Below are 26,486 nucleotides of genomic sequence, written 5' to 3' on the forward strand. Positions count from 1 at the left end.
ATACACACATGTGGGCGCCCCCATGCACTCACACACACACACAAATATGTCTGTTTAAGCAACAGCACGCAGAAATGTGCCACTCTTTGATGTATGTCTTTATAGTCACTAGTTTTGGTATCATCCTCGAATACACTTTGATGGTACATGGTCATGTGAAGCACACCTACCGTTCTTACTAGCCGCCCAACTGCACCTTGTAGTTCTATTGTCCACTCTGCAAAAAATGTAAGAAAAGATTTTACAGCATGACATCGCCCAAAAGACACTAGTTAGCATGCTATTGAGATTTTGTCAGTGCTATTGTTGGTGTTTGGAAGAATTTACTAGTTAGCTAGCTAGTTTTAGACTAAAACTTCTGACTGAAAACCTCATTGCTTACTGTCTTAGACTGCCTAGTGTCACACACTAGGCAGTCTTTCAAGCCCAGTTGCTGAGGAGATTCTGGTGGATACAACACCTTCTGCTCTTCATAACATCACATCATGTGACATCACTCTCAATCTGTTGTGTTTGATTGTATGATTGTGTTTGATTTGCTTAAAACTCTTTAACCTGGTGGTTTTCTTTCAGGTGACAGATATGGCTGAGCGTACTCTCTTAAAATCAATATTCTGTTAAAATTAGGTCAAGATAAAAGAAAAATGTAATGCCCAGACCTAGATAAATGAAGAGAAAGTATCTGAAAGACTGAGAGCTATTTGAAAACCATTTCTGGTCTGGTAAGGTGGCCTAACATTGTGATGACTTACGAGGCGATTAATGAGTGACTTTACCTCACCACAACAGCACTCATCTGCGTAATGGCAACTCTCACTCTGCTTCAGAGAATATTGTGCCCTGTAACTGAACAGCTGCTAGCCAGCAACACAAAGCAGTCGGGAAAGGCTTTCAGTGATGAGTCTTTTCCATTCTAAAACCTACATAGCTAGCATTACAACATGTAGCCAAGCAGGATGTCTTTGACCTGAGACCAATGCATCTCATCTGTAGCTAATCCAACCACAGGTTACAGGTACCTTCCATCTGGTCCGGTATGTTCTGCCTTCCATTACTTTAAAGGCAGAAGGGTTAGTGATATCACAGCCTTTACTTAGGAACGTGAACTTTCTGGCAGAGATAGTCATCACTGTCTCAGCATCCGTATCAGTATAGTTTTAAGTTATATACTTGAAGCTGTGCTTTATTGTGAGATATTGGCACAATAGTCTACATAACTTTGCTTTCTGTTGTGTATGCTTGTGTAAATGTATTAGCAAATTACTGTAACAATGCAGAAATATATTTTTAACAAATGATGCATTATAGCACTGAAGCTCTTCTTTAGCTGAACTAGTATTTCTAATAGTATTACTACTATTTTTGCTGTCTGTGCATGTGTGTCTGTTGCTTTTTCTCCATCCCTTTCAATGTCCCTATCTTGTTAGCCTTTGCTAATATTCTAGGTTGAGGCAGTGTATTCTTCTGGTACAAGTGAAACTGTTTGTGTGTCTGTTTGTGGTTTGGTGTGTGTGTGTGTGTGTGCTCAATTCAGAGGCTGAAGCGTCAATCTACTAAGATTCGAATGGACAGGATCTTTCCTACTAAAGCAGCAGAGAAACAAGACAACGTGAAAAAGAACCGCTATAAAGACATCGTACCATGTAACTTTACCTTTTATACAATCACACACACACACACACACACACACACACACACACACACACACACACAAACACACACAAACACACACAACACACACACACACACACACACACACACACACACACACACACACACACACACATACTCACACATCACCGTACCACAAGAAAACATGGCATGAGATGTATATTTGTTTTGGTAAAATTATTTCATATACAAATGCCATCTGGGCCCATACACTGACAACTCACAAACACACATTTGTTGATTCACATTCTCAGATTTGTTGACTCACACCGGACAAATGCACACATACAAGCACAATTTTTTTTTTTTTCTAACTGACTAATTTTTCTCCCCTCCGGCAGTTGACCATAGCAGAGTCAGATTAACTCTCGACGTCTCCAATGATGATAGTGACTACATCAATGCCAGCTTCATTAAGGTAACCTGTCAGTAGCAGCAGTAAATGTGAACCAAGGAAAAACATGCCTTGAGCAGTGTCATAAGTGTGCATGATGTGATGTGTTGGTGTGTGTCTCTCTATTGATGTATAGGGGGTGTCAGGAGAAAGGGCATACATTGCCACACAGGGCCCTCTGCCGCACACTGTGCTGGACTTGTGGCGGATGCTCTGGCAATATGAAGTACAGGTAAGGACCGGCCCTTTCTACTGACACATGCAAACATTTGTTTGGACTTTTTTCTCTCTCTTGCTCTTACATCTCCCCAAATCTCTCTCTCTCTCTCTCTCTCTCTCTCTCTTTCTCTCAATAGGTTGTAGTGATGGCATGTCGGGAATTTGAAATGGGAAGGGTGAGTTTTGTGTGTCTGTCTATTTTTTCTCCCAGTGGAATATTAATATTAACCATGCCCATCAAAATGCTATTTCTAATTAGCATAAGAGTACAATACGGCTTTCACTGGCACCACCTCCACTCCTTAACACACACAATAGATTGCATTCAGACTGATGGAGTCCCACATGAACACACACACACACACACACACACACACACACACGTATGTATCTTTGTGTGTGTGTATGTATGTGTGTGCTCATGTATGCGCTCTCTCTCCTCTGTAGAAAAAGTGTGAGCGCTACTGGGCAGCTAACACTGAGGATGTGTTTGTTTGTGAGCAATTCATCGTTACATGTGTGAGTACAGCACTTCCTGCCTCTGGCCTGACCTCTTCCTGTCCTTGCTATTGGCTTTTCTACAGATTCAGAAAAAAAGAAACCCTAACACACGCAACTTGTGTGATAGCTTGCTATGTAGCTAGCTACATATAGAGATGGATATTGTTGTCAGACAGATTTCTAGATAGGAAGATAAGAAAGCAAAATAAACAAGCTCAACCAGAATAACCTCTGAACACACACACTCCTACACTCATACATGTGGTGCCTGATCATGGTCTTTATATGTGTCCAGGTATCAGAGGAGGATAAAGGGGATTATGTGACACGGGTTTTAAATGTGACCTATCAGTCTGTAAGTACACACACACACATGCACTCTTTCTCTCTCTCTTTCTTTCTCTCTTTTTCTCACCTGCTCTCACACACACACACACCCATGCATGTTGTTTCTGAGGTGGCTCTGTGATTATCATTAAATACATGTACATTCTATGGCTACAGAACAAAAAACACACGACACAGACTATACAGTTTCTGTTGTATCTTTTTTAGCTCCTGTCCAAAATGCCCATTTTGTCAATCTTTGGACAGTCAATGGCTCACCTTTGATTTCTAGATCTTTGACCAGTACTTTTTTGAGAATAGACTTTTGAAGTTTGCTTCAAATCTTGAATTATATTTGGCACTATAAAATTTGAATTTGTTCAGCTGGAATTTAGCAGTAACTAGAATTTAGCTGGAGACAAACTCATATTTTCTTCTCACGTAGAGAAGTTGCCCAAAGCTCATAAATATACAGGAAATAAGATAGACAGAATATTTGATAGCAACATTACTTAGAGTTCATCGTGAACATCTTTGCATTGTCATATACGTTTTTCAAAGGTTGTTGTTTCTTCCACTATGTTGACAACCATATGTGTGGTCAAGGGTGACGAGCCTCACGCTGGGGAGCAGCAGGGTGCAGGTCAGGCAGGCAGGCTGGCAGGCAGGCACACACAAAACCTGCCCTGAGCGATATAACCACATTATTTCTACCCTTTCATGATGAAACCAACAGCACGAAGACAAAAAAAAAAACACCCATCGACTCGCTTTTTCTCTGTTCTTGAGGCACTGTTGTCACTATTCTTTTGTTTCCTTCAGAATATTAACTTTGATAATGATTTTATAAAGATAGAATGTTTAATTCAACACACCTGACTTATGGGGATTTCAAGGGAAGTCAACGAGTATTTTCTTCAAGTCTGGATTTGAGGCTGTGTTGTGTTTGTGTGCGTGTATGTATGTGTGTGTATGTGTGTGTGTGTGTGTGTGTGTGTGTGTGTGTGTGTGTGTGTGTGTGTGTGTTTGTGTGTTATGATAGACCATCCGCACAATCAGGCAACTGCACTACATGAACTGGCCGGATCATGGCGTCCCTGATTCCATTCCTCCCATACTGGAACTGCTACAAGAGATGCGTGGCTACCAGGAGCAGGATAACATACCCATATGCATACACTGCAGGTACACACTCTACACAAACGCAAACACACACAAACACACACACACACACACACACACACACACACACACATACTGCAGATACAGCCACATGTTCATACCAACTACAGACATCTCACAACAAAAAGTTTATGTCTGGTACAACTTGTCCATTTCTTACTCTCCTTAAATGCACAGCCTCTGACAGGAAGTATATTTTAGTTTGAGAGTGTGGTTGACCAACAGTGCTGCCTTCCTGCTCTCAGAGCACATTCATGACGTCGGACCTCACAGTGTACTGCCCCAGCCCTTCACAGACCTCAGAGCTTACTGTTTCAACTTTCCTGCAACAGTTAGCTCTACACAACAGAGGTTCTCTCTACACGTTGGCAATGTTATACGAACTGTAGCAGAGTTCTATTGAGGGGCAATGTTCTAATCTTTATTCTGTGCCTATTAAAGCATTCTATAGATAGAAACAGTGTTTTATCGTGAAGAATGTGGTTCTTTAAACGGACCAGTGTTGTTCAAGCCGCGGCAGCAGCAGCAGCAGCCAACAGTGTAGATGTTTGTGGTAACCTCTTCTGAGCCCAAGCTTGCCTATGCTAATGCTATAAGTGAAGCTACTGGAAGGCCTCAATGCTCCTCAGTAGTGTTCCCTCAATAGCATCAGTGTTCTGATAGCAGCAGCTGGGTAAGGCCTACGAGTGTTTAGTGTACATTCTGAACTTCAATTCAACTATGTGTGCACAGAATGTCTGTGTTCGCGTATGGTGTGTGACCGTAAGCATGTGTCCTGGTGTGATTGTGAGCCTCTGTTTGCTCTGCTTGTAGCGCTGGATGTGGGAGAACAGGGGCACTGTGCGCCATAGACTACACCTGGAACTTGCTGAAAAGACAAGTAAGCCCCCCCCCCCCCCGTATCTAATATCCCTCCCTCTTTCACTTGTTCTCTCTATCTCTGTGTTTCTTTGTTGCTGTCTGGTATGTGATGTGCTGCATGTGTTGCTGCTGTGTGTGCTGTGCAGTGCATCCCTGAGAACTTCAGCATCTTTGACCTGGTGCAGGACATGCGCACTCAGAGGCCCTCTGTGGTCCAGACCAAGGTGACTCTTCCCAGCACAAACCTTTGAAACATGCACAGGTTCATGGCTGGCTGAACAGCTTGAGCTCTGTCAGTTCATCTCTCATGTGTGTGTGTGTGTGTGTGTGTGTGTGTGTGTGTGTGTGTGTGTGTGTGTGTGTGTGTGTGTGTGTGTGTGCATGTACCTGCCATCACAGGAACAATATGCACTGGTGTACAGGGCCGTTAGGTTCCTGTTTGAGCACCACCTGGAGGCTCTTGATGTTCCATGCAGCCCAGAACAGGAGGAGGTGAGTTGTTCGGGGGTGGAATGTGCTCTCTCTCTCTCTCTCTCTCTCTCTCTCTCTCTCTCTCTCTCTCTCTTTCTTTCTTTCTTTCTCTCTCTTTCTCTCTCTTCTCTCTATCTGTCTTGTTGAATAGTTAGACAGGTCTACAGCATTGCCTCATGTACTCTTGGCAAATATATTAACTTCCCACATAAACTTCTCTATTGCTCAATGATTTCATAAGATATTGTGGTGCCAGGCAGTTGCACACAACGAGCAACAGAGAGAGAGAGAGGAGAGAGAGAGAGAGAGAGAGAGAGAAAAGAGAGAGGGGGGATATGGAGAAGAGGGGATGAATGAATGTTTAAAGAGAGGGATAAAAAAAGAGGTTAACAGCATGGTTCAATTGAGTCGGAGCCTCTATGTTTCTGTGCTAGCTCTGTGAACAGTGAGTGAAGAGTTTCTGTTTTTTCTGCTCTTAGGTACATTCTCCCCCATCCCCAATCACCCCTGACTTCAGCAGTGACCTCTCAGACCTTAGTGAGACAGAGATGGAGCCTCATGTAGAGCCTGAACCAAGGTCAAACTCACACACGCACACGCACACGCACACAAACACGTATACACACACGCACACAACGCAGAAACGCACACGCACATGTTCCTGCTGAAACTTCTTCTCCCACAGAGGAAGTATGGGTAGCGTTCACACATTCCATTTTGCGATAAACACTAAACAAACTGTGTATGACATCAGCTACCGTGCATCAGCCCACTCCAGCCATCCGCCTGCTGCTTTCCATTTCTCTCTTGTGTTTTGCCCTCTCTCTTCAATTTTATGTAGGGCCACAAACCTTTGTAAAACTTTGGGCTTGGAGACCATACATTCAAAAGAGATTTGAATATGCAAAAGCATGTTAAATACAGCTGAATCCATTAACACTACTTATTCACCTGTGGGGTACCAATTACTATAATGGATTCATTTTTTTTACTAATACAGATTTTGTATTTTGGAATGGCTGCCGTGAAAAAGGATACACAAACTCCATTACCACATTACCACAAACTCCTTTGTGTTCTGTTATTCACTAGATGTGCTTCTCCTTTTGTGGTTTTACAGTGTTTTCTCCATGCTAACCATTGCAAAATATTTTTCTTTTGACAGACTGGTGAATGTATTGCATATGGACATCCCAGTGACCCACCTTTCACATCAGGGGCTGGAAGTGAAGCCTGCGTCTGTACGCAGACCTGAGGACATCCTCCGATCCATGGCTGTGAAGCGTCCCTCACACAGACCCAACACACACACCCAGAGCATCAGCCAAACAACCCACTCACACACCCCAAGCCACACGCACGCCCTTAGCAACCAAATCCCAGTCGTCACACACACACACCTCACACACAGCCAAAGTATTACAGATGACAACACAAGTGCAGCACCTTTCCAACAAATCACACACACACAAATGCCCCCACAAGTTACACCTACACAGCAGGCAATACCAGTCATGCACACATCACAAGTGGTACAAATCCCACTCATCCAACAGCTAACACACACTCAACAGAGAGCGCATGTTGCACACACTTCTCACACAGCACACACCCAGCGTGCACAGCAGGATGAAAAGGAGTGTGTGGCTGCTCCCCCTCACCCCCCCGACCTCTGTGTGAGTGTGGAGGATCCCTACTTCAGCCCGGCGTTGTCCCCGACAACAGAGGAGTGCTCAGCCAACGGCCACCGTTTCAGGCCACCACAGCTCACCCTCAATGAGCAACCGCTACAACAGTGCTCACAACCACACACAGGTCTGTCCACACACTGTGTGAAAATACACAAACGTATACACACACACACACAATCTCTCACACACACACACACACACACATCGGACTACGCATGCACAAAAATACACAGATGAATTCAGTGACATGCCAAGGCATGAGGGAATGCAAATACTATGTACATGCAAACACACACTCTCACTCTTTGTAGTACCTGCCTCAAAACTAATTCCATGTCCTATTCACTTGCTTGTGTGTGTGTGGGTGTAGTTGCCGTGAAAGCCCCTGCCTCTGATGATGAGGAGCCTCCCTGTCTGCCTGAGCGCACGCCTGAGTCTTTTGTACTTCCCACTGGTACAGAGCGCCAGCTTCCCAGGGACCCCACACCCACAGAGAATGGTACGTAAAAACACACACACACACACACACACACACACACACACACACACCACACACACACACACACACACACACACACACACACACACACACAACCTTTCCCCTAGTGTCGTGAATGACCTCAGTTGCCCTCACACATGACACTTGTTCACTCAAACACTCTCATTCACTCTTCACATAAGCTCATCATGTAGCTCCCTGCTTAACCTGCTGTGCCACATGTTTATGCACACACACACACACACACACACACACACACACACACACACACACACACACACACACACACACACACACACACACACACACACACACACACACACACACACACACACACAAACACACACACACACACACACACCACACTAATGTGCAGTCTCTCACTGTGTGATCATTATCCCATCCAATGATGCCACAAACCCAACGATGAGCAGGTATGAGTCATCACTATGTGGAAACAGAACCAATCTGTGTGGGAAGCTAACCAAGTTAACCATTTGCCAAGAGTACATAACGTAATACTGTAGACCTGTCTAACTTTTCAACATCAGAGAGAGAGAGAGAGAGAGAGAGAGAGGGAGAGAGAGAAAGAGAGGGAGAGAGAGAAAGAGAGAGCGAGGGCATTCTATCCCAGAGCAACTCACCTCCTCCTGTTCTGGGCTGCATGAAGCCTCAAACAGGAACCTAATGGGCCTGTACAACAGCACATATTGTTCCTGTGATGGCAGGTACACACACACACACACACACACACACACACACACACACACACACACACAGTGTGTCTCTCACTGTGAAATCATAATTCCACCCAATGATGATCAGGTGTGAGTCATCCCTATGAGGAAACTGAAAAACTCCAAGTATAGTATGTAGAGGTAGGGAACAGACTCACTGTGTTATTTAATGCAGCACGCACTCAACTAAGATACGCATTTTGACCTGGAAGGCCTTTGGTGTATATAGATAAATGAAACGGAATGAAACAGAGTGGAATGGAGGTGAGGATAAGTGCAGCATGTGTAAGAATGGTGTTTTATTTCCCCTGTGATCCTCTGCAGGTGTTCCCCCCTGTCCTGTTCCCTCACTCCCACAGCGTACCCCAGAGTCTTTTGAACTGGTCTCCCCTGATGGTAACGTACACGCATGCAGACTCATCCTGTAAACAGTCCCGTACTGGCAGACACACACATGCACACGCGCGCACACACACACACACACACACACACACACACACACACACACACACACACACACACACACACACACACAAATTACATTGTGTAAATATTTACCCACACACGGACACATGAAATCACACACTAACACACACATTAACCTCTCATAAACAGATGCAAGCATTCTCTCACACTCACATGCAAACAAGGTTTTAAAGCGTGCTCACTTCATCGTTCATTTCAGTGAAATGAAATAGCATCTTCATTTGAATGAATGACCGAGCATGTCTCTATGTAACCATGCAGAGTTGGAGAGGACCATGGACCAGTTAAAGCTCACGGACTCCGTTGGAAAAGTTGGCTTGTCCTCTGAGTGGTCGGGAACCCCCTGCACATCACCTGCCACCAAGAGATCATGTTGCAGAAGCAAGGTATGTGTGTTTTATGTGAGTGTGTGTGGGTGCGTGTGAGTGTGTGTGTGTTTGTGTGAGTGAGTGTGTGTGGGTGCGTGTGAGTGTGTGTGTGCGTGTGAGTGTGAGTGTGTTTGTGTGAGTGTGTGTGAGTGCGTGTGAGTGTGTGTGCGTTTGTGTGAGTGTGTGTGGGTGCGTGTGAGTGTGTGTGGGTGCGTGTGAGTGTGTGTATTTAGTCCTTGATCTGTTAAAATCACATCCCTGATTGGACGCCCTCTCTTTCAGGTCCGAATGTCCCTCCCAGGTAAGTAGATCAGATGTACATTTAGCACACAGCATAAACACACCTGTCTATCTAAAACATTTTTAAAGAGACATACACAGACACTCTGTGTAAGGGAGGGAGTGGGGATTCACACGCAGGTCAGTTCAGTACACACACAGTACAGCTTCATTATAAGATCACAGCTGGATGATGCTGGTCCTAATCATATGTTCACAGCCCCACCTCCAGCCCCCATAGCATCCCCTCCCTGTGCCAGTCCTACCTACAGAACTCAAGGTGAAAGAACACACATACACACACACACACACACACACACACACACACACACACACACACACACACACACACACACACACACACACACACACACACACACACACTGAGTGCCATGTGACTGTTCTACTGTTCTACTGAACTCAAGGTGAAAGAACACACACACACACAGACACAGACACAGACACAGACACAGACACAGACACAGACACAGACACAGACACAGACACAGAGACACAGAGACACAGAGACACAGAGACACAGTGATCTCCTACTGTCCTCTCAGTGAGTTTAGTCGGGGTCCGGATGGAAACGCAAAATATCGGTTGGTACAGAAAACAGAGAATAGGCTAATATATCAACCTGTGCTAATAAGGCTTAGGCTAACCACTAGAGTACAGAGTGAAGGACACCATTTCCTGCTGAGGGCAGAATGTGTTTATACTGATCGTATCTGGATAATAACACAAACACAACGCGCTGACACCTTAAAGTACTGAGGCGTGTGTTGAACCTGTATAAACCTGACTGGCTGCTCTCTCTCTTTTCACAGAATCCCCCAAAAGCCTCACTCCCCCCTTGCCTGAAAGGACACCCGAGTCTTTTATTGTGCCCACAGACGAAGGTAGAGTATACTCTCTCTCTCTCTGATACACACATCATCATGGGTACAAATACATATGAAACCTAAGTGACTCACTCCTACGTTTCCTGTTTTATCCTGTAATAACACCAGTTATGAACACAAGAAATATCTTCAGCTTACTCAAATACACTCAGTCACACATGGAAACATACACTCACTTGATGTTTCTGCCTCCAGAGGTATCAAAGCTCACTAAGACATTATTGGTCATCCAACCCAGCAATATGGCAGGTGAGTCATTACTTAAATGACTATCTGCATGTGTCTAGCCCAGTCTCCCTCTTTTAATATGAACTGTTACATTAAGAGCATGAATACACATCAATGGCTTTTGTACCAGTGTGTGGCGGTTGAAGACGGCTCCTGTATGTGTAGCTATGGGCCACAAACTGTGTAATGCACATGTCTGGTTCTGTGTTTTATCTGCTCTTATTCTCGGCAGGTGCCCCCCCCTCACCTGTACCACCGCTCCCCGAACGTACCCCAGAGTCCTTTGAGCTACCCCTGGCTGATGGTACCTCACTTAAACATGTCACATACACACAAACCAATATCACATAGTAGTCACACACTCACATACACACTAGCCACTGAAAAATACACAGACACAGTCACAGGCACACAAACACACACACAGACACACACAGACACACACACACACACACACACACACACACACATTAATACTTCCCATGTCCCTCAGTCATTAGTCATGGTAAAAGGTGCAGTGTACACACTTCTCAACTCAAAGACACACTGGAATCTCACAACTTAGTCATAGTCAGGTCATAGTCAGTCATAGTCAGGTTCAACAAGTATGTGCCTCCCTCTTCCTCTTTCTTCCTCTCTCTCTCTCTCTCTTTGTGTCTTTAAACACACTCTCTCAGTGCCAGGAATGACCAAAGCCAACAAGCGGCGATCTATGCTGTGCCTCAACGACGTCGTCCTGCGTGAAAACACCCAGCGGACTCCGCGCTGCACCAGTGCCATCTTCCTGTCTCAGGACAGAAGTCTGTCTCTGTCACCCAACAGCGCCCTCTGTCCCAACGGGAGACCTCAGCTGACTCTGTCGAACGCTGCCACGCCCTGCGAGCCGGGAGATTCACAGCAGCAGTCTGCTCAGCGCAGCAGCGCCACCCTCTTGGCTGAGGCGCCACTCTCTGGCTCCCCCCTCAGGACAGAGGAGGAACAGACGCCCCTGCAGCGGATTGGCAGCTCGTCTGAATGGGCTGGACCTTCTCAGGCCAAAGCGAAAGATCCTATTATGTACAGAAGCAAGGTAATGAATGTGGACAGTTGAGAACAAAATTACTCTTCTGAGCTTTTGATATTCCCTGACATTCCTGTTACTGTTAATAACTGAAACCGTGCTGGCCTTTATTTGTTCTTTTATTTTCCTGAAGAGTGTTAAGGTAAAAAGTTCAAAACCAGGTGAGCATACCAACCACACACAAGGTACAGAAAGATCAATACTGGAGACATTTGTTTCATATTCATGTGTGTCTGAGAGAAAAAGTGTGCTTGTCTTTTTCAGCCCCTTTGACAGTCATTGCACCTAATGTAGCCATATCAACAGAGGCACAAGGTAACATTGATGATCCATCTTTTATCTCAACACTTCTTCTCACCTACATCACAACCCAACATGCCTGTCCTCCCATACCAACATACTGGGATGTAGAGTGCATTCAGAAAGTATTCAGACCCCTTCACATTTTGTTATGGCCTTATCCTAAAACCGTTTAAATTAATCCCCCCCCCCCCCCCCCCCCATCAATCAAAACTCAATACCCCATAATGACAGTCAAAACAGGATTTTAGATATTTTTGCAAATGTATTAAATTGTATTGAGTGTAGATTGACGAAGGACAAAAATTGAATTGAAATGGTTTTAGCATAAGGCTGCAACATAACAAAATGTGAAAAAAAATGAAGAGGTCTGAATACTTGCACCATATGCACCATGACTGCACCATATGCACCATGACTGCATTTTATGCACCATAACTGCACGTGTATGTGCCTGAATGCACCATAACTGCACGTGTATGTGCCTGAATGCACTATAACTGCATGTGCATGTGCCTGTTCCTGTGATATGCAGGAGCCCCTGCTGTGGGAGCATCTGTAGCAGGTCCTACTGAGCAGCAGGAGGCTGGAGCCACAGGGAATGCTGAGATGGGAAGGGAGTCCGGAAAGGCCATGACCAGGAAGAAGGTATGTATCCTACTGTACACACGAAGGAAAAGTCACAAAAGGGAAATTAAATGGGGATTTGCATCTCAAAAACAATGCAGGGTTTTCCCTAGACCCCTTTCAGTTCCCATCTATTGGCAGATTACATGTACTGACTGTCAGACTGTTTCATACAGTCCTGTTACATATTCAATGATAATGTTCGGAGTCTAAATGTGTTAACCGTGTGACAAGAACTTCAATAGATGCACATTTGTACTTGGCCCCTAAAATATTGAGAATATTTACTTGTAAAATTAGGGCTTCTGTTATGAACAGATGTCTCTGGGTACATTTGTGAGTGTACCATCATCTGACTTATTGTCTAGATGTGTGATATTTTCTGCTTCTGATTATCCATAGAGCTGGAAGAGGCTCATTCCCAAACATAAACGTGAGTATCAATTACACAGTCATCACCCCATAAACACTACCTACTAGAACACCACAAACCAGATGTCTTGTCAACAGTTGAGAAAAATGAGAGTCCTTCTCTGCAGTCTCAGCTGTCACCTCACTCATTGGCATGTTTGACTCATTATTTCCTTTTTTTTTTCCTTCAGAGAAATCAGCCCCCCCTTCAGCGCCCTTGGCACCTCTGTACGGAGCCGTCTCGGGGTTCCGATTCAGTAAGTATCCTAAGACTCTCTGTATATGAGCCAGTCATGAGCAGGCCTGTATGGATTGGTACATGCGGCAGGGTGTGTGTGTGTGTGTGTGTGTGTGTGTGTTCGTGTGTGTGTGTGTGTGTGTGTTCATGAGTGTGTAAATTAGAGTGGGACTGGGAGGGAGTAAGAGAGAGTGTGTGTGTAAGGGTGTGCATGTGTGCGATTGGATATAACGTGTATGTATGTGTGCGACTCTAATTACATGTCTGCTCTCTCCAGTGTTCGGGCAGCGTTTCGGGAAGCCTAAGGGACCGCGGAGCCGTCCTGAGACGTGGGTCTAGGACGAAAGAGGACTGCTGCCTCTCCTCCATCAGGGCTGGAGTTCCCCTGCTGCTGCTGCTGCCCCTGCTCCCCTTCTCCCTTTCTCCAGCTCTCCATCTCCATCAGCTCCACCCAGGAATGCGTGCGCATGTTTGCCTGAACTCAGAGATAAGACTGGAGAGCACATCTGTTGGTTCACACTGAAGCGACAGTATGTTTCAGTCAGTGTCAATGTGATCCCAGAATGAAGAGGGGCCAAACGTGATTGTGCACCTCAAGACTCTTTGGTACTTTGTTACGGTGTACTCGTTTTGAGACATCACCCTCACTGGTGTGGTTATTGGTATAGTCTCATGACAAACAAGAGCAACTCTGCAACTTCATGGTTTGATTACCGACCTACTGTATCTCTTCAAACTTAACTGTAAACACATTTATTCATAACTATTTCATGCAATTAAACCAGTGGCCAGCTAATTATTGCTAAGTTCTGGCTCTAAGCTGATCCGTGCCACAGATGCACACCTTTATTTTTTATTTCCTTTTACGGTTTTTCCGGCCATCAGAAGACAGCAACATGAGCAAAGGAAGGAATCCGTTTAGTCTCAGGTATCAAACTGTGAAAATACATGCCTTTTTAAACGTGGAATGATATTAAGCATGAGTGGTAGATTATTTTTTATTGTAAACATTAAAAAAATGTCGACACCAACTGCAAGATAAATTGGTGGTGTATGTGTCTAATAGTTGTGATGTGTTTGTGCATTTTAGCATAAATAATTTCCCCACTAAAACATGTATACCTCCACCAAGACTACACAGTGAACAAATGCACTCATGGCCAATTTCACCTTTAGTCACAAAAGTACAAAAATAATTTCATACTGTGAGAAAAAGATAACAGACTCTGGAACGGGGACGATTTTGTTACAGGATCAAAAAGCTTATAAGGGAACCCTTAATGGAATAAAACCCTTAAACTACCCACTGCCAAAGTGAAAAATGAAGTACGGTTTACTTGAATTTTGAGTTGACGCTCTTAAGAGTTACTCTACATAGATACATAAATACACTAAGGGCTTCTAGATAGCGTCTCTGCCTACTAGTCACATAGAAAAGAATAACAGGGAGGAGGTTTGAATACAAACATCAATGAGAGCTTTTATTGAGTTCACTGACACACAACATGCCTCCCAAGCTCAGGCACCTGTTCCTCGAATACAAACAATCCAATCCTGGCAAGAACATTGTTACAAAACAACTGAATTAGCTGCCGAATAAGAGGGGGAGAAGTACTCTGTAGGTCAAAGAATTTTGCCCCCAATAATCTATGCACTGAAGTGAAATCCTCCATAATAATAATTACAACATCTTCAAGTCCTACATTTCACAGAGCAGTTGCAACAGCTCCAGTTGAAACTGAAGGAAAACTACTTTTTCAAGTCCAAGGACCACACAATGCCACAGGAACACACCTATAATTATTGCAAGATAACACACAATAGTCAATCATAATCTTGTTGTGGAGGTATGAGGCCGCTGAGGGCACAAAGGCTTGTAGTCCATTTTACTCCTGACTACACCAGGAAAGGTCACCGCCGTGTCAACCCCAAGATTGTGTTGCCAGTGCTTCTCCTGTAACCAGTTGCTATGGTAACTCTGGTCTGATTTTGTGGGGGCTCAGATAACAGGTTTGATCGAAATGGGTTACTTGACAGACCTAGTCAGTAGTTCGATCACCAGTACGGTTTAAGGTGCAGTCCACGACCTTGTGTGACAATATAAATAGGAAACAGAGTGGGTCAGACTGAGCCATAAACAATTCCAGCCAATCAACGTATTGCTTCAGGCCCACGGAAGGGGGGGGGGGTACTTTGATTGGCTGTTGAAACTCAACAACCTGTACCCAGAATCGTGGACTCCGACTTTAATGGTCTGATCTTTGGACTACATGCGTTTGTTTTATATAAAAGGACTTGTACTGTTGGTCTGACCTTGTGGTGAAATGCATGGTTTGAATTTAGGGTGACCAGATCAGTTGTTTGATACCGTGTGGACTTGAGTCACTGGTATGAAGCGAAGGACCCTAGCTTCACAAGCACACACGCCCTAGCGCACACACACGCCCTAGCACACACACACACAGCAACATATACAGCAATATGTACGTCTTGCGAGAAAGCGTACGCTAAAATTTACCACAGAAACATTTTAAATTAAATTCATGCGTCAAGAGAAATCTTCACAAAATTGTATCCTACATGAAACACACTACTATAACATTATAAAAATCATTAATATAAAAATCACTTTAGTCCAGGGAATAAATAAAAAATGATCTAGGTATATGAACTTGAGACTCTTCAACCCCTGTAAAGAGAATAATACCCTTTACAATTGTCCTTTCATCTTAATTCTTGAGGTGAAAATGAAGACACTTTGTGTCAATGACCATTTAACAACGGCTCTATTTTGGTACTCCTGTTGCTCAACGGCTAGAGGAAAGCAGTAGCAATGCCGATGGACTAAGGTCAAAGGTCAATACTCACAGAGCACAAGTGCAGATGAGATGTAAAGTTTACATGTACTGCAGTATGCTTTGGATTAAAGTGACTGCTTAATGACTTTATGTTGGAAGAATACTTCAAGGCATCAGATACTGTTGCTTGGACAAGATGCCTGAATGTTTACAAATAAATATTATATATATATCTATATAAATACACTCAAAATTGCACACAACTAGAAGCCACATGGAAGAGCCAGCCACAGTCCAAACTTGCACCCGTTTCAGTGGGTTTTACTCAAACCTTAGGCTATGATATGGTCATAATGTAGGTACAGCACCAATTCCCAGCTACTGAAACAAACATAGAGGAGGCCCTCACATGTGCAACCACACACACACACACACACACACACACACACACACACACACTGGATTCACTAACTAGATTTCCTCAAAGACCCACAGAACTCTGCCAAGTGCAGAAACAGGACAACCGATAAGAGACCATCATAAGGTCCAAAACCGTGCAGTAGCAGCAGGTCTGGGTGTAGAGGGTTCTTTCACTGCACACATCAACTCAGCTAACTTAGAAAGAAAAAGTTTGGCTGATGCAGTCGTTGTTTTTTTTTTCCCAATGGAAGAAAAGCATCAAAGTTCCTCTAGTTCCTCCAGCAGAGGAGACAATCACCAATGTCAGTTCTTCTCGAAGCTGAAGTCTACCAGCCAGACAAGTGATCATCTCTATCGCTCTCCCTCGCTCTTTCTTATCATCTCAGAGATTCCCATCAGGCAGCCAGTAGATGAGACTTGAATGGCGCTTTCAGTAAGGGATAGGCACTTCTCTGTGTAACTGTGTCCCATGGTGTACCGCATTCCTTTGCAACTAATATCAAATACCTCACTGACAAACACCAAGCTTCTAAAGCGGCACACTTTGGCCTGAGAGGAATCAAGACAGTACTTCTGGGGTCAATTCAATACAAATAAAAACGAAATAAATACAAAATATCACTATACTTTATAAGCATCATTCATCCAAGAGTTTGTCTGACACTCCCTTTTTTTTTTAAAGAGGACTGCAAATGAGAGGTCTTCATAATATCAGCCATTTTGGGATCTGGGTCATTCCGAGGGTGAGTGTGAGGCTTTTGGGGCAGGGTCCGAGTTCTGCGCTGCCGTAGCCGGTGGCAGTCTGTCTGGACTGGTTGGTGGCTGCGCCACGTGGTCGCCCTTTGAGGACGCGGGCTCAGCCGTGCCGTTGCTGTGAGCGGGCGTGGGCTCGGGTTGGTACTGCTTGAGGCGGATGTGCCAGGCCAGGCTGCAGACGGCTGAAACGGTCTTGAACTGGTGCACCACGTTGCGTGGGATGAAGTAGATGTCCTGGTGGCAGAGTTGGGCGCGCACGTACCGGACGCCCTCGCGGCGAAGCTGGTTCAGCTTGGCGTCGTCCACCCACTGCACACACTACAGGGGACAAACCGCAAATACATACTATTTGTTATAGGTGTGTCTGTTATCTCAGGCATGCAGTCTCTCAGGCACACACACACACACAGGTGCCATATACAATGAAGCTCATTAAGGTTACTGTACATCATCCGTCACTGGTTTCAGACTGAAGATGCATCCGTGCAGCTTCCAAAGCTAGTGCTGTATTTGGGTGGTTGTGTGCCCAGACTCACCTGTGACACGGGTGGCTCATAGAGGTCCAGCTGTAGCCTCTGCACCACCTCATTGAAGTCCTCAGCCTGGAAGCACACCACGTCTTTGGTGACCCGAGATTGTTCGCTCCTAGTATACACAGAGACTGGGTTAACTGATGCAAACACACACACAGACACAATCAGCTTAGCTCTTCCTCAAAATCAAGTCAGACAGACACACAAGAAGCATGTAAATCTCTTTTAAACTTTCTAGCTCTTGTGTAAGGACACACACACACACACACCCTCACCATTCTCCAAACTGCACAGCCTTGAGGACTCCCACGGCTGCAGTGCTCCTCCAGTCGAAGCTCTGGCCAACGTGGTCAGCGTGCGCTCGTGTGCGGTCCTCAAACAGCACCTCTCGCCGCTCACAGGCACGACGCACGTACTGCAGCGCCCGCAACTCGCTCACCGACCTACACACACACAACCAGAGTGAGACAGTGTTTGTATGTATACGAATGAGTGTAAATTAATCTTACTTTTATGTCTGTGTGTGTGTGTGTGTCATACCTGCGGTGTTTGAATGGTGATTTGGGCACGTCTGCTGTGGGCACCATTTGCTCCCCTGGCCGTACCCACATGATGGGGCCGTCATCGCTCTGAGACCTGCAGTCCAGCTTCAAACTAGAGAGACTACCCCAGGGCAAAGTCATCTGTACACACACACACACACACACACACACACTTATTTGATGACATATTAAAAGTAATAGTATATAAAAAAAAAAGAAAAAATCCAGTTTTTCCTTCACTGACAAATCAAGAGTAAAACACCTGTGCTGATCCACTACAGTCAGTAGTGACAAGCCCTCTGCAACGGAGCTTTCAGATGACAAAAGTAGCAACACAACTGAAGGGATGATATTTTAAGCCTTATCAAAGCAATATATATCAGTGAGACCAAACTTTGGGCGGGGGACTATGAGACTCCAGTTTGATTCCCAGCAGAGGGAACCAGACTGACAGACTGACTGTGGTTCCGCCCCCTCTGTCCTCTCGGCTGCCCCCCCCCCCCCTCCCCCTCCATTACTCACCCTCAGGAAGGGAGACTCCTCCAGCATGTCCAGGAACTCTGGGAAAAAGTCGCCCACTTCCTCGTCCACAGCACCCACCAGGCTGATCTGCCGCATAGCCCCAGAGCGGTAAGTACCTGAGCAGTACGTCCTGTTCACCTACTCACACACACATATGCATGCACACACACACATGCACACACAGGGAGAGAACATCTCACATGAGTGCATTGGAGACTCACTGGCTGCAATGCAAATATGAATAATGAGTTGTTACACCCAATCAACACACATTTTCTATCCACTTCTCTCTCTCTTGCTCCTTCTCTTTTTCTCTCACTCTCATTGTCAGGAGAATCATCGCTCAAAGTGCCTGAGTCCACCAACACAGACAGACTAACGCACGCACGCACGCACACACGCGCACATGTGCACATGTGCACACACACACGCGCACGGAAATAAAGTAAACCTGGGGCCTACAAACAGCACACAGTCTGTTTGGCCAGACAAAAACTGTTTAGTTGCCTGGCAACCACCACAGTTGGGACAACATAAACACAGACGTGCACCTCACACACACAGGTGCCTTTGGGGACTTTGGACTAAACGTTAGAGAAACAACGAACAGCACCACATGGTTAGATGTTTAGATAACTGCCCGCACACAGACACACGCAGACACACTAACAGAGAAGACCTTTTCTCCCTCATAGCATTTCAATCTGCACACACACCTGGCCTCTGTCCACACATTTGCAAAAAACACACTCGAACACCCATGGATATTATGCTATGAATAAAAATGTCCCATTCTGTATATTCCCCTGCAGACCTTCATCGACACTCTCTCACTCTCTCTCTCGCACACACACACACACACACACACACACACACACACACACACACACACACACACACACACACACACACACACACACACACACACACACACACACACACACACACACACACACACACACACACCTGTGAGTGAAAGTGAGCGATGGTGGTGGTCTCGATGTCTTTCTTGCCCAGCATCTCCATCTTGACAGGCGTGTTGGGGAAGTTGAAGGCAAAGTAGTCCAGGAAGTCGGGCAGGTAGGCGGCTGCCCCATGCACCACGGCCAGGGCGTAGCGAGCGGCGCCAGTCCTCTCTGAGAAGGCCCTCTCGAGGAAGTCCTGAGCGAAGCGCTCCTGCTCGGCGGGCCGCAGGTGGGCCAGCTCGTCGGCGTAGGCGTGCAGGATGCGGCCGCCTCCATTGGGCTGCACCTCCTCGTGCATGAGGCCACAGAAGTGGGCACTGGGGAGCGCCATCAGGCGAATGGAGTGGTCCTGGTGGGAGAGGAAGGGCTGGGGCTGCACCTGGGGCTCCGTCTTTGCTGAGGCTCCTGTATCCAATTCCGTCTGCACCTCCTTGTCATGCATGTGGAAATGCTTGCCGCCGCCTCCTCCTCCTCCTCCTCCTACTACTCCGGCAACGCTGCCGCCACCACGCTCCTCCTCGCGGTGCTTCTTCTTCCTCCTCTTCCGCTTGAGCAGGTACTCTGCCTCCTCCTTCAGACGCACCTTGCCGTTCTCGTCTCGTGCTTCTAGGTCAACAGAGAGAAGGGAAAGTCAGACAACACCAGCTGCTGCGGGACCACACTTCAGTTCAGCATATTATCAGTGTCAATTAGTGAATAATTAGCCGTTTAATTAGCAATTTGTGTTGGGTTCAAATGTGGATGTTTTGTAGTTGAAAAAGTTTTGACAATAATTTTTCTAGAAAATATACTCAAAGCATAAGTTAATCAAGCAATTTTGGAGGCTGGTGTGCCAAGTCTGAAACTAAATTCTTCTGAAGAGAGACTGGCATCGGTTTTTAATTTTTCACAGGTTTGACAGCTAAAATGTCATTGTGAAAGGGTAAAGGTAAACATTAAATGGCAGTTATAGAAGTTTACTGAGTTTGAATTTAAGTTCGAGATTAAAGGGATCTACACAATTATACATGTAGGCTTAATTAAAAAGTAGCTGTGTAGTAAATTAAAAATATGTAGAACAAAAGGTTTATAGAACAAAGAATTGTAGAAAATGATCTGGCTAGATATTATTTATTTCAGTCATATAACACTCCGTATAACAGTGTTCCCACTTTACGCGCCGCTCAAGATGCTTTGACTCCATTCGACATGATACCAACAGCACGCACTAACGGAACTAAACCAGACTCATTTAGAGCAGAGTTAGGCTAATTAAATAGCCAGAATTAAGGCCAACTGCCAATTGTGGCAAATATTATTTTAGTAACAACCTCATACACCTCTTCCCCATGGCTATATCTTTGTCTGGAAAAAGTAATACATGTTTGACCCAATCAAGTTTAATAAAGTGACGATGTAACGGACGCACACTCCATCCATTTGGAACGTGAAATGATAGCAAGAAATAATGGGCGGATAAAATACTGAAAAATACCTTTCTTTTTCTTTTTGCACATTTCAATCTTCACGTTTGCATCGGTGTTTTCGTTCTTAAGTTTAAGTTTGAGTTCGCTTCCATTGTGCTTCTCCTTGTTGCTGGTGAGACTCTTGGCCTTAGCTACTTTCAGGGGCGTGAAAGTGAAGGTAGCGGAAGGCAGAACCGTGGGCGCAGGAGGCTTTTGGAGTTTGGTCTGCGTCATCTTCGGCCAAACCACCGTTCCTTCTCTCTTTATATCATGTTGGTGAAGGTGGTGGTTGTTGTGGTGATGTCGGTGATGAACGGGCACTTGTTCCTTGGTAAAGGTTCGCGGTTGACTGTGGGTCTCCCGCTGCAGCTGCGGCTGTAGGTCCGGGTGTTTTGGCCGCGACAGATCATGCTGATGATTGTAGTGATGGAGCTTCGCTTTCTTTACATCTTTTTCGGATCTCTGGTGTTTGTCAACAGATGGAGAATATTCCCTTTTCTTTTTCTTCTTTTCTTTGCCCTGCCTTTCCAAGCTGTCTTTGGTTTTATTTTCTACTTTCACGCGAACCAAGTCCACCTGCGTGGCCATTTTGCACGTAAATTTAAATGGCTTTAAAACGTTCCGTAAGCGTATATATTGGTACTTGTAGTCCTCAGTGTACGTCCGTAATAGGCCATCTGTATGCGTTTTTCGTCCTGGAGTTCTGAAGTGCGCAAACGTAGAACGCAAGCTTTCTGGGTGGTGTAGTTTATGAGTTTGGCTCTGGAGTGGTGCGTGCGTGACTGCACGCACTCATTTTCTGACTGACGTCAGCAATGGAGTGGCCAGACCTATCTCCGCGAGAGGGCGCGACTTCCCTTCTAGAGGCAAACGGATATTGACTGGATGCTCAAATGTGCAAAAGACACATACCTTCCAAATTCTGCGTTGCTTTTAATCAAACTGTTGTAGAAATACATCAATAGTGAATCAAGCAATTACTAGGCCCACTTGGTCTACAAAAAACTGCATAGAACAGGATTTTTTCTAAAACTTTATTTATTGGAGCATCAGCATGTCATGGACAATAGTTTACACATCAGTATTTTATTATTCTCTTCACTAAAGTAGATAAATCATCTTCCTTATAATTTACAAAAATAATGGAGCGACTTCTGTACACATGAGCCTAGTCTTTTACTGAGTGTAGGCCAGTGTTCATACAGGTGCTGTACACTTCAATGAACATTTACAACCACCGCGTCATGTACAGACGGAGAGGCAGGTTTATCCGTCAAAGCGATGCAAGGCCACAGTATAAATACACACCCACACACACACCTACCATGAGACGGCACTGTGAACACACTGCAGTAACACAACAGGATGAATAGGCAGACTGCACTATAAAGTCACAGGAAGAGTTGAGTCAGTGTTCACTGGACTGAATATTACACTGTAGACAGCAGATAGCCTTCGTCTTGATATGTTATAAAAATAGCTTCCGGTTTCCGTGTAATTTCTGTCCGTTTATCCCCTAATCTGCGGGGCCATCACATAACCTTTGGTAATGTTACAAACCTAGAGGAAAATTCTATTTCCAGCTATATAAGTGTCTCCTTTAACTTGAGAGGGGTACAACTCTCTCTGAGGAACCATCACTCTTGTCAAAGGTATTGACATGCAGTATTGCTGCTGAGCAGCAGAGGGCAGCCCAGGGGCTTAGATGTCGATATGTGATTGTTGCTCCAACTAGGGAAACACATTTCTTGGTTAATGGTAGCATATTATTCAGGCATGTTAAAAATACTGCAGAATTTTGGTAGCTGACAGAGCATGTAGAACATCTGTCATGCTTTGACAGTTTATGCTATACATTGTATCAGTGTTGTGTTGCTTGTTTCAAGGAGAAACCTGAAGCTGCATTCACATGCATAACCCATGAGGAATGCCTTTAGCTCACCCACTGGCTCCTCCAAAACACACCCCGGACACGTGGTTACAGCTAACTTCAGACATGGATAACATGTGACTGAATAAATTGAGAATACATTTCACAGCATCCTATATTCAAAACTAATGCTGGCTAAAGACTAAAAGCAAATGTGCCATACATCTAAAACATGCACAATTAAAAATCATGAACCACGTGCACATACACTCACAAACAATAACTGACTGAATAATAAACAAAATGAAAATAATCATCTCAAACATGACAACCCTTTCCACTGACCCCATGATTGATGCAACCACACTTTATTTGACAGTCAATTCCTCTCGTCTACGTTCAGAGAACACGTAAAGAACTCCTCCCCGCCCCCAGTGGTACAAATATTCAACATACAAATAAAGCTACACTCCTTTGCTGAAAGTCAGACCTGCACGCCAGTGGAACACATTATGTGAGCTGCTCCAGAGACGAGCACTCAGAGTAAACCTGAAGGAAGGAAGAGGCTCTGGCTGAGCCTCAGGGCATTAAAGCATTGTGTGTCATGGCTCAGTAGGCTATGGACAGGAATATATATTTATATATAGAGAGAGAGAGATAGAGAGATATATTACATTTGTTATATTACCTCCATAAATTACACATTTCTTTCATAAACACACAAGTAGTAAACAATACGCTTGAGCACAAGTGTCTGGTCTTCAGAGATAGTTAGGTATACATCAGCCTGGAGACGTCTGGAGACAGTTTCCAGAGCTGATGCGGAGAGTGGTCTACATGTGGTAGATGTGATGTGGGTTTGGGCACCTCTGGCTGGGAGCCCGAGGAGTAAAGACAGTCCTGGTTCAGAATCACAGACCTGCAGTGAGAGCCCAACTAGTGTCCTTCATTTGTCAGGACTGGAAGAAGCTATTCGAGTCCAGAGAGAGTGGGTCCAGAGTCCTTCTGGTGTTTGTTTGGCACAAGAAATCCTTCACACTGCTGGCTGTGCCAAGGACAGACCAGACCACAACGTCCTGATCAGCTGGACATTGAAATCTAGGGGACGGACATAGCCTGGAGGTCCAATGGACAGAAATGATAACCCTAGCCGTGATGACCCTGACTGACCCAGATTCTCCACTGCTCCTAGTCCATCCGTGACCTTTGTGGTGGTGTGAAGGGTCTTGCTTTAGAGTCCTTCCACCTAGGACTGGATCCTGGAGGAGCTGGGGACCTTCCAGGGTCCGGGGGTGATCTGAGCCTTCTTGTCCCGGCTTGAGGGCTCCTGTGCAAGGCTACTGTTGGAGCCTCTAGCCTCTCTCCTGCTCTCCTCCTCTGCTACAACTCTCGGCTTGCCCTCCCTGCCATCTTTCTCCCTCCCTTTCCCCTCCCTCTCTCTCTTCTCCCCGTCCCATTCCCGTCCACCCTCCCTCTCCCTGGCTTTGCCCTCCCGCTCCCTCTCTCGGTCCCTCTCCCTCTCTTTGTTGCTCTCTCGATCCCGGTGAGTCTTTCGGTTGAGTGTTGCGCCCTCAGCGTCCTGCCCAGCTGTCTCTTTGTGTGTCTGCACCTGGCCTGCTGCTGCTGCTGCTGCTCCCTTGTCTTTGCGACGCCTCTCGTTGGTTCCCTTTGTCGTGTCCGGGTTGGCCTCGCCGGTCTCTCGGTCTTGCCTGTGGATGGGCTCCTCCTCTCCTCTGCGCCTCCTCTCCCTCACCACCTCCTCCGGTCTCTTTGCCTCCTGCTCCCGCCGAGAGGTTTTCCTGGGACTGGTGGAGCGGGGGGGCTCGTCCCGCTGGGGGGGCCCCCTCCTGTCCAGGGTGTTGGTGGCCCCGGCCGGCGTCGTGGCGGCGCTGGAGCTAGAGGAGGTCCTGTCCTTCTTGCGGGGGCTGCGGGAGCGCTCCCCCCCTCTCCCAGAGCGACTGGGGCTGGACGCCTGGTCGCCGTGGGAGGTGTGGGGGCCGGGCTCCAAGTCGGCGGGGTGCAGCGGGGGCTCGTCGGCAGTGGTGTGGGGAGGGGAGGCGGCGGCATGCTCATGGGGGTCACTGCAGGCTGGGTGGCGCTGGGGGTCTGAGAAAGAGGGGGCCACCATCTCTCCCACACCTGCAGCACAAACACAAGTCTCAGTTACACCTGTCTAATACAGCTCAGATGCCCCTTCTCACCCTTACAACAGGCCATAAAGAGCTGCTTCCACAACCTTTGCAGTATACGCCTACGATAACCCAGGGTAGCTTTTCAAACCCCATGCGTATGGTCACAAACACACATGCATTAAGCCAAGTTTTACACTTGTCCACATTTCATGCTTCCGTGATCACCAGGAGAGTCATTTCTCGCTTGAACTACGCAGGGAAAGTTCTCTTGCCTCTTCCCGCTTGTTACACATGACTGCAGTTGAATAAGGTGTTGCGGTTGGTAATGCCCCTCACAGTTTAAAATGAGGGCAATGCCAACTGCTGTCTCTCTAGCAGCAGCACCAGCAGCGTTTCAGATGGCAAAAGAAAAACACACACAAGCCTCTAGGGGGCACTCTAAACTACAAACTCACACACATACATATCATTTTACCCCTTGGTATGTGTCAGGGGTAAGGAAAGAAATGTGGAACAGCAGAAGAGCACAGCAGAGCAAAGAAGAGAGGAGAGGAGCAGCGTGAAGTTTACCGAGGTTAACAGGGACAGACCGAGAGAAGCAGTGAGGCCTTTAGTGCAGCTCTTGTTTCATGTGGAAGCACAGGGTGGAGTTCAGACCTGAAGGAGAGAGAGAGAGAGAGAGAGAGAGAGAGAGAGAGAGAGAGAGAGAGAGAGAGATGAAGACAGACAGGGAGAAAGAGAGGATAGAAAAAAGCAAGCGACAGAGGAATGACAGAGAGAATAGGCGTGAAAATAAGAAAAAAAGATCGACTGACGCGTGGCAGGAACACATCTCTCTGCATATACCCATCAGGCTCCGGTGTCTCCCAGTAGGAGTCAAACGCTCTTACACAGCGCCAAAGGCCAGGGTCGGGTCTGTACCCTCTCTGTCTGGAGCGAGCGAGTGAGTGTGTGCAGAGAGATGTCAAGATGAAGCTGGGCGGAGCAGGTGTGTGTGAGTGAATAAGTATGTATTTATGTGAGACTACAGTGGGCTTGCTTTTGTGCT

At 45.9% G+C, this 26,486-nt stretch overlaps 3 protein-coding genes across 7 annotated transcripts in view; 1 reads left to right on the top strand and 2 right to left on the bottom strand.

Moving 5' to 3' along the window:
* The window catches only part of ptpn22 (protein tyrosine phosphatase non-receptor type 22), a 17,002-nt gene extending 2,504 nt beyond the window's left edge, over positions 1 to 14,498 (top strand). The window contains exons 2-28 of one of the 2 annotated variants that reach the window (XM_031566056.2): positions 1,535 to 1,643; positions 2,013 to 2,089; positions 2,202 to 2,297; positions 2,422 to 2,460; positions 2,732 to 2,803; positions 3,081 to 3,140; positions 4,155 to 4,297; positions 5,108 to 5,174; positions 5,302 to 5,379; positions 5,555 to 5,647; positions 6,106 to 6,203; positions 6,792 to 7,441; positions 7,688 to 7,816; positions 8,878 to 8,949; positions 9,301 to 9,425; positions 9,690 to 9,708; positions 9,907 to 9,966; positions 10,517 to 10,588; positions 10,787 to 10,840; positions 11,052 to 11,123; positions 11,497 to 11,888; positions 12,013 to 12,040; positions 12,144 to 12,194; positions 12,715 to 12,827; positions 13,209 to 13,239; positions 13,409 to 13,474; positions 13,733 to 14,498. In XM_031566056.2, the coding sequence (XP_031421916.1) occupies positions 1,535 to 1,643; positions 2,013 to 2,089; positions 2,202 to 2,297; positions 2,422 to 2,460; positions 2,732 to 2,803; positions 3,081 to 3,140; positions 4,155 to 4,297; positions 5,108 to 5,174; positions 5,302 to 5,379; positions 5,555 to 5,647; positions 6,106 to 6,203; positions 6,792 to 7,441; positions 7,688 to 7,816; positions 8,878 to 8,949; positions 9,301 to 9,425; positions 9,690 to 9,708; positions 9,907 to 9,966; positions 10,517 to 10,588; positions 10,787 to 10,840; positions 11,052 to 11,123; positions 11,497 to 11,888; positions 12,013 to 12,040; positions 12,144 to 12,194; positions 12,715 to 12,827; positions 13,209 to 13,239; positions 13,409 to 13,474; positions 13,733 to 13,794 (2,928 nt within the window). In that variant the 3' untranslated portion in view covers positions 13,795 to 14,498. The remainder of the gene's footprint in view (positions 1 to 1,534; positions 1,644 to 2,012; positions 2,090 to 2,201; positions 2,298 to 2,421; positions 2,461 to 2,731; positions 2,804 to 3,080; positions 3,141 to 4,154; positions 4,298 to 5,107; positions 5,175 to 5,301; positions 5,380 to 5,554; positions 5,648 to 6,105; positions 6,204 to 6,791; positions 7,442 to 7,687; positions 7,817 to 8,877; positions 8,950 to 9,300; positions 9,426 to 9,689; positions 9,709 to 9,906; positions 9,967 to 10,516; positions 10,589 to 10,786; positions 10,841 to 11,051; positions 11,124 to 11,496; positions 11,889 to 12,012; positions 12,041 to 12,143; positions 12,195 to 12,714; positions 12,828 to 13,208; positions 13,240 to 13,408; positions 13,475 to 13,732) is intronic. The other variant, XM_031566057.2, reaches the window with a different exon arrangement.
* A 411-nt stretch (positions 14,499 to 14,909) lies between these two features.
* LOC105906794 (lysine-specific demethylase 9) lies at positions 14,910 to 23,504 on the bottom strand. 2 transcript variants are annotated; one of them, XM_031566058.2, is made up of 7 exons: positions 21,466 to 23,504; positions 19,993 to 20,594; positions 19,027 to 19,164; positions 18,503 to 18,645; positions 18,238 to 18,405; positions 17,966 to 18,074; positions 14,910 to 17,747 (listed from the first exon to the last, which is right to left on the bottom strand). In XM_031566058.2, the coding sequence occupies exons 1-7, from the start codon at positions 22,022 to 22,024 to the stop codon at positions 17,406 to 17,408; spliced, it is 2,061 nt and encodes a 686-aa protein (XP_031421918.1). In that variant the 5' UTR covers positions 22,025 to 23,504; the 3' UTR covers positions 14,910 to 17,405. The 2 variants fall into 2 exon arrangements, with proteins under 2 accessions (XP_031421918.1, XP_012690444.2); XM_012834990.3 differs by having other exon boundaries at positions 19,993 to 20,597.
* A 154-nt stretch (positions 23,505 to 23,658) lies between these two features.
* Positions 23,659 to 26,486, bottom strand: part of magi3a (membrane associated guanylate kinase, WW and PDZ domain containing 3a) — a 45,198-nt gene continuing 42,370 nt past the window's right edge. For 2 of the 3 annotated variants that reach the window (XM_031566053.2, XM_031566054.2), the window contains exon 21: positions 23,659 to 25,445. In XM_031566053.2, the coding sequence (XP_031421913.1) occupies positions 24,553 to 25,445 (893 nt within the window). In that variant the 3' untranslated portion in view covers positions 23,659 to 24,552. Of the gene's footprint in view, positions 25,446 to 26,008; positions 26,096 to 26,486 lie in introns of all 3 variants that reach the window. The other variant, XM_031566055.2, reaches the window with a different exon arrangement.

This window comes from Clupea harengus, chromosome 4 (assembly GCF_900700415.2).
Source record: "Clupea harengus chromosome 4, Ch_v2.0.2, whole genome shotgun sequence".
Taxonomy (NCBI): Eukaryota; Metazoa; Chordata; class Actinopteri; order Clupeiformes; family Clupeidae; genus Clupea; species Clupea harengus.